The 7,500-nt window shown below is 41.9% G+C and overlaps 1 protein-coding gene across 3 annotated transcripts in view; it reads right to left on the minus strand.

Moving 5' to 3' along the window:
* LOC138043521 (uncharacterized) overlaps window positions 1-7,500 on the minus strand; it is a 39,042-nt gene that overhangs the window by 553 nt on the left and 30,989 nt on the right. For 2 of the 3 annotated variants that reach the window (XM_068889858.1, XM_068889867.1), the window contains exons 2-3: window positions 5,088-5,111; window positions 389-1,032 (exon numbers count right to left, since the gene is read on the minus strand). In XM_068889858.1, coding sequence (XP_068745959.1) covers window positions 389-1,032; window positions 5,088-5,111 — 668 coding nt within the window. Of the gene's footprint in view, window positions 1-388; window positions 1,033-5,087; window positions 5,112-6,248; window positions 6,393-7,500 lie in introns of those variants that run through there. The other variant, XM_068889852.1, reaches the window with a different exon arrangement.

Genomic DNA, 7,500 nt, shown 5'->3' on the forward strand with positions numbered 1-7,500 from the left:
TTAGAAACTACCCCCTTCAGCCATCTCAAGTAGTTTAGTTTCAACGAAATTTAATTTTGACAGGACATGTCGTTCGCCAGCACTCTCCATTCAATTGACGTGCGATAAATCGATTTACTTGTTAAAGCAGATTTTGGAATATTATACCAAGTCCACCCAATTAATCTAACTCTGAGCTGTTGAAGACATCTGGGCACGAGATCATCCTGTCTTCAGGGGAAATTTCTATTTTGGGGTAAACTGTTCTGGAAAGAGAATATTTTTTTTCACAGGGAAGAATATATTCGACTCTTTCTGAAAGGATCTGGGAACTCCCCAGCTGTATGTCGGTTATTCAGGGAGCTCTTTTTTTGTTTGGATCGAGAGCACAGCGGATTCACATTCTCACCTATGCAACTGTTGTTCTTTGTTTTATTTCTTGGATCTGCTTCTCATTCAAAGCTTTGTTGTAGACTCGCATCTGAGCGATTCTTCCTTTATAAAACCTTCCATCACCAGTCTTTACTCCCATCCTGACGCTGTCTTGTGTTGCCAGATTAATACCAGCTCCGATGTTTATTGTGCTGACCACCTGTGCATTCACCCATAGCTTTTCCAAGCCGGTTTTGTGGTCATAAGAAGCACCAACGAAGTGCCAAGTATTTCTGGGAATTGATCCAGCATACATGGCACTTGTGAATGAATAATCACGTCGGGTAAAGCGGGCAAAAAGTGCGTTATTGCCTATGTCCCAAAGATGAACTCCCCACTGTCCAATCGGCTTATAGTTGAAGAGAGGTCCCATTTCACCCTTAGGGTATATCCAGCACAACATCGTCATTGACACACCGTTGACATCCAAAGGTCCTCCGTCAAAGTTGGGGAATTCGATGAAACTATTTTGAGTTCCCGCAAATTCATAAGAGCCATCATCATTGCCGTCAGGCCCCGGAGATAATCTAACTCCCGTGGGGTTCCCTTGGCGCGCTCTGTTGTGTATTTCCCTGGTACCATATTCGCCATTGAGAGGAAAGAAGGCAATTGGATCTGGAACTTGAGAAAGAAAGAAATAATTCGGTACAATAGACTTGATAGGGTTATTGTTATTGGAGTGCAAGTTAGTATTAAGCCACTGTTTTGCAACTTCGGCGTTTTCAGGACATGAAAAATCGTCTGGGCCCTGTTGTTGCGAAAGCCGATTAATTTAATCCAGGATCAGTGTAAAGTTGGGTTCCTTTTTTCAACTTTTTTGTGGAAGTTTCTTTTGCTTGTTTTTGTCTTTCAAGATTGTCTTCCTCTAATGTAAAATTTTGCCGAATATCGGCGTTGAACAGCATTTCGGAGTAGAAAAGTAAACTCCTTGGTAAATTTTTAATCTGGGATTAGCGTTAATCGGCTTTTGAACAACCGGGCCCTGTACGTTGCACACGGATGAAAATTAATAATATTTGTCCTCCTTATGCGGCTTACTGCCAGGTCAGGGCATCTGTATTTTCTTTCTCCAGGATGTTGTACCCCACGCATCCCCCTCCCTCAAACCACTTTTCTCCATATCATCCCTCAGATTTTCCATCCATCGCTTGCGCGGTCTTCCCCTTGGCCGACTTCCTTCCACCTCCATCTTCCATACTTTGTTATCGCCGGAAATTTGGACCAGGTGTCCATATCAACGAAGTCGCGCCTGCCGTACTTTATCCAGGATGTTAACAACTTTGAGCTCTGCTCGAATGTCTTCATTTCTCTGTTTGTCCTTCAGCGTGATTCCTTTAATACGGCGCAGCATTTTCATCTCCGTCGTGGCTAGCATCCTTTCCTCTTTCTTCCTCATTGTCCAGACCTCTGCTCCGTACAACAGTCTTGGTCGTTTCACCGTTTCATATATCTTAACCTTCAGTTTTCTCGGTATTCGCTTGTCGTACATTATACCCGTGTAATCTTTCCACTTTGATCAGCCAGCGTTGATTCTTGCTTTGGCTGCCTTCTCCAAACTTCCATTTTCGCTCAGCGTCACGCCCAGGTATTTAAATTTGTCTACCTGCTTCAGTTTAACATTGTTGCTGTCCACGATATTCATATCTTTCCTTTGGCTTGCACTCACCATGGTCTCCGTCTTGGTGGTGTTTACCTTCAGTCCGTACTTTGCCATACTCTAATCCATCACTACTAGATCATCACCAAATAACAGTTCCCATAGGACACCCTGTCTGAAGCTTTCACTTATTGTGTCCAAAATCACTAAGAACAGGAACGGACTCAGAGCTTAGCCTTGATGCAGTCTGACCTTGTTGTCAAAGGGCTCTGTCTGTCCATGCACAGTTCTCACTACCATCTTAGTGTTTTTATATGTCGTTCTCACCAACCTGACTATGCTCTCTGGCACATTTCTCTTTCTCAGACACCAGTAAACCAGCTCCTGTGGCACTCTATCGTACACCTGTTCGAGGTCAACGAAGGTGAAGTACAGATCTCTCTTTTTCTCCGTGAATTTCTCTTGCACTTGCTTGACTATGAATACTGCGTCGATTTTTCCTTTTCCCGTGCTGAACCCAAAGTGCATGCTGTCAATGTTGATTATCTTTCGTAGTCTCTGATCTATTATACGCTCCATGACCTTCAGTGCTCTAGTAGCTTAATTCCGCGGCAGTTACCACAATCCAATGGGTCGCCCTTCCCTTTATACATATCGGCATTGTTTCACTGTTCTCCCATTCAAACCGTATGCTCTCCTCTTCCCGTATCGCCTCCAACAGCTCGGTAACCATTTCGTTCCCCAATTCTTTCAGGACCTTGATAAGGTCAACATTCACTTCCGAACATCCTGCAGCTTTCCCCGTCTTCATTTCTCAGCTGCCTCCTGCACTTCTTCCCTTGTCACCTTGGTTATCGGTCCTTCAACAGCTGCTACTTGAGTCAGGAGATCGCTTTCGTCCTCAACATTCAGTAGGGTGCAGAAGCATTCCCTCCATCTGTCTTTGATGTTTTCTTTCTCCGTAAGGATATCTCCTGCCCGGTTCTTTATCACTGATAACTCACCCACGTCCTTTCTTGCTGACATCCTTTGCTTTGCTTTGCTATTCTATATACTGCTGCCTCTCCATCCCTAGTGTCCAGATTTTTGTAGAATTCATTTCCTGCATCCCATCTGGGCTTGGCCACTGCTTTCTTTGCCTCCTTTTTAGCAACTTGGTGCGCATACTCTTTCTGTTTCTTTTGTTTCTCGAGTTCAAGCCCGATAGCTTGCCACTTCTTGTAGCGGGCACTTTTCTTGGCTTTGATTTTATCTTGAACCTCATTACTCCACCACCGCGTCTCCTTCTGCTCACCTCTCCCGCCTCTAGTTTCCCACACACCTCCTCCGCTACCGTAAGAACAAGCTCTCTGATGTTTTCCCACTTATCATTTACTGAACTTGTATGTGCAGTATACTGGTTTTCCACCTTCTCCCGGAAGGCCTGCTTGTTCTCCGTTTGTTTCAATCTCCATGTTTTTATTCTGTTTCTCAAGTGCTTTTTCTGGCTACACTCTTTCCCACTTTTGAAATCCATGCAGACCAAGCGATGTTGTGTAACGGCTGCCTCTCCTGGTATCTTATTTGCAATCTTTGACCCTTGTCTGGTCCCTTCTTTTTAACCATTATATAGTCAATCTCTTAACTGCGTTCTCCGCTTTTGTGCGTGACAAGGTGTTCTAACTTCTTGATGAAAAAGGTGTTTGTCAGCACAAGGTCTAAACTTTCACAGCTTTCGAGGAGCGTCTCTCCGTCTTCGTTTCTGTTTCCATACCCTTTTCCTCCATGCGTACCATTTAAGCCTCCTCAGTATACCTTTACAAACGAGTCCGTTCATTTTCCTGCTACTATCACAACTTCCTCCGCTTGACAAACCAGCACTGAAAATCCCTTCCCTTCAAATTCCTCACAAAACGCAGTTCTCGCCCTCTTCATTGCTACACCCAGTTTGCGGTGCATGTGCAAACATGATGTTGTATACTTGGCTAGCTTTCACCAATTTCACTTTGCTGATCCTATCATTTGGTCTCTCCACTTCAACAACTTTTCTCCTTCATTACCGCATTTAGGATAACACCAACACCATTCCTCATATCTCAAAGAGATATTGGGATATTTAGTGGCCTAGATAAGAGAGCCTCCAAAAGCAACCCGGGTATATCCTGATAATTTTAAAACTTTGTTCTGATGGAGTAATTGGGTGCTTGGTCTTAACTGACCTTCCAATGAAATAAAAACCGGTTTTGTGAAGTGCTATTTAACAATTATTCCATGCGCGCTTGTTGGATATGAGATGGTAGATAGCCAACGAGGCGCGTAGCACCGAGTTGGCTATAACCAGTCTCATATCCAACAACCGCGAATGGAATAATTGTTTTATTAAATTCCGTAAACTCCAAAAGTTTGGAAGTACGAAATGCAAGCGAAAAAAGCGAGAAAATCCGAGCGAAATCGAAAAACTTGACGAAGATGCGTTGTTGTGTAATACCTTGTGGTCAGACAAACGCAGGCTGATAACAAAAACATATTTTGCCTTTCGCGTACTTCTAAACGTCGGAATTGATCCAAACTTTCCAGAAAAAGGTTTTTTTTTTTGCTTTATTCAGAGAGAAATTTCGCTTTCCGGTAAAAAAAAGTTTTAGCTTTGCAAGGCTTAGCGCAATCAATTGCCATATAAGGCCAAACAAACTAAGCTATATGAGCTGATAACCGAGATTGAGTGAAGCAATCAGAGCACGAGAAATGCATTAACCGAGGTTGAAAATTTAATAAAATGCAAGAACAACAGCTGTCTGATAAACTTAAGAATATCGGCGGCAGAAACACTCCAGAGGATTTTCAGTGGTAAAGAACATACTTATATGTAGTCGCGTCCTTCCAGATGCGCGTATCGAGCAAATGAAATGACACTTAAGAAAGTAATGTTGATTAGCCTGCGTGGCAAGCGGTTCTTTTTGGAGCGCGAGAGATTTCGAGCGGCGCATTGAAGGCTCGGTTCTTCCCTACCGCTCGAGTTCTTTTGCGTTCCTCAACAACAGAACCGCCATCTACGCAGGCTATGTTGATAAACTAAATTCGCACACAAAGTTTGTTAACAAACCTGCGTTTTCTTGTGAACAATCTCCTGTTTTGGTGGAAAAAATGAAATAAAAAGATTAGTTGAGTCTCGGAAACCCTCGCGTCCCGTGTCTCATGTTTCGAGTCAGTTCCTCCCGCTAAGCTTATAGTTCGTGAGTTTTTTTGGGAGAAAACGCGTCACCCATTGCTCTTTGTACTTTTTACATGCTCTTGCAACGCTGTCATGCAACAAATCTGAGCGCTGTTGCTGTTTTTTCTGATGTGAACATATCCAATGTACACAGGGTACTTATACGTAGCGCTTGCGTGCTTCCATAGCGCACGTTTATCTTCACTGTGAGAAGAAAATTTCTTATTTCTATAATACAAATGTGCCAACAGATTCTTCAGCCAAAATGATTGAGCACTTTCTTGGTTGAGTCGCCAAATTAAAAAAAAGACAAGAATCACTCATATTCGAGTTATGTTGTGCACTGACGAAGTCGAAACGAGAGATCACAAAACAAGAAACAACGGGGAACTCCCTTTCCTTTTCTTTTAACTTATATTAAGAACGGGTGAAAAGTTCAAGTGCTCTTTGAGTTGATCCGGTTAATGGCTTAAAACCTTGTTTCTTTTATCAAATAGTTTAGCGATAACTTACATATGCAACTCGCGTTTTATTTAATCAGCCGTCACTGAAACACTGATTTGTTTTATGTAATTACTTGATCGTGTGAAACGAAATATGCTTTGACACTCCCCAATTTATATGGTTATGAGGTACTTTTTAATTCTTTAGACTGCAGCTTAATCCTTTATTTACAGACTTTAAAAAAAACGGAATCCAGAATCCACTCAGTCTTCGTGAACTTAATCAGTTTTCACATCAACTGTTGCATGTATATTGTCTTATTGGAGTGCAGATCACCAAGCTTTGTACGTGTTAAAAAACTGCAAATAGTACCATTAAAGTTTCGTTTTCAGATTAAGGATATTCTTGCCTTGTAAAATTTAAAGCTGAGCAAATCCAATTGATTCACCTATTGCGTCAGATTCCGCTGGGAAAGTAGTGTTAAAGTTTGGCGAATCAGTTTCAGTGAAATTTAAATATTCAAAAATTCGGGTCTAAAGAAAACTGAGAACAAAGAACTTATTTCTAGTACCGTAAAAGGCCATAAATTTTCTGTAAGTACTGGCGTACCTTGCGCATTCAGCTCGGAAACAGAAAAAAGGAGTACAGCTATCGCCAACATAATCGGTGCTTGGGTTAGTGAAACCGTCGATCTGAAGACAATAACGAGTGTTTAACTGTTGATCGCGTGCGATTATACGTACTTGGAGCAGAGATTGCTCTTTACAAAATATCCTATTTCATCCAATAATAATCGGTCAGCTGAATAAACAACAAAGATATTACGTCTATTACGATCCTTGATATTGGCGTATTTATTACTATAGCAAGAAAGGAACACGTGACTATGAAGGTTTTTCAGATCTTTTGAGTCCTGAATGAAAAAAAAAAAAACATGGAAGAACATCCTAACGGAGGACTAAACCTTCAAAGAACTACAATCCGTTTCTCTCCGTCACCTCAACTTCTTGGGATGCACTATCGCCGTGCTACGACAATCTGCCAATGGTTGCAGACTAGATCTTAGTGAATGACGCTAACAACTCAGAAGACTATGGTGGCCTTGTGACAATCCCGGCGGGGGGAGGGGGGGGGGTACTCCCTATGATGGCCTATACGGGAAGGCTCCGCCCGAAAGGGTAGGGATCTCACAAGTTGAGGTATATAAAAGGGTAGGGAAATCGGTTATTTAGGTATTTAAAAGGGCGTTTAATTATATTATTTCGAATAGACGCTCCTTATGGCTGTATCGGTTTATTTATTAAGCACTACATGAAAATGAAAACAAGACTTCCTAAAGTAGCTATGTGAAAGGGGTACCTTTTTCCAATAAAAGGTATATGAAAGGGGTACCTTTTCTGCCAAAATGGTATATAAAAGGGTAAGGGGTTGGACTTCGGGGCGGAGCCTCCCCGTATTAAACTTTGTTAAGTACACCCCCTTCCCCCCGAGGTGACAATATGCCCCGGGCAAATAGTTGTGCTTTCCATCCGCAATGCGCGATACAATTTTAGAACTGTGGTAAATGAAACTGATTTGCCCAAGCCCCGTACCATTTACCTCAAAGTGGCAGAGCATTACTTGGGAACACGCGATTTTTCGATAAATGGTCCTACAACCTATTGATTCACGTGGAAGTTGTTAAAGCTAGGAAAAGTAATCGATTTGTATAACAAAAACGTCACGATCAATCAATCAATAAATCACTCAATCAATTTTGTTTCAACTCCGAGTCACACAAATACGATATACAAGGAAATAATGAGACTAATAAAAACATTTATTTCAAAGAAAAATGAAAAGAAAAGCAGACAAAATACAA

The sequence above is a fragment of the Montipora capricornis genome, chromosome 1 (genome assembly GCF_036669925.1).
Source record: "Montipora capricornis isolate CH-2021 chromosome 1, ASM3666992v2, whole genome shotgun sequence".
NCBI lineage: Eukaryota > Metazoa > Cnidaria > Anthozoa > Scleractinia > Acroporidae > Montipora > Montipora capricornis.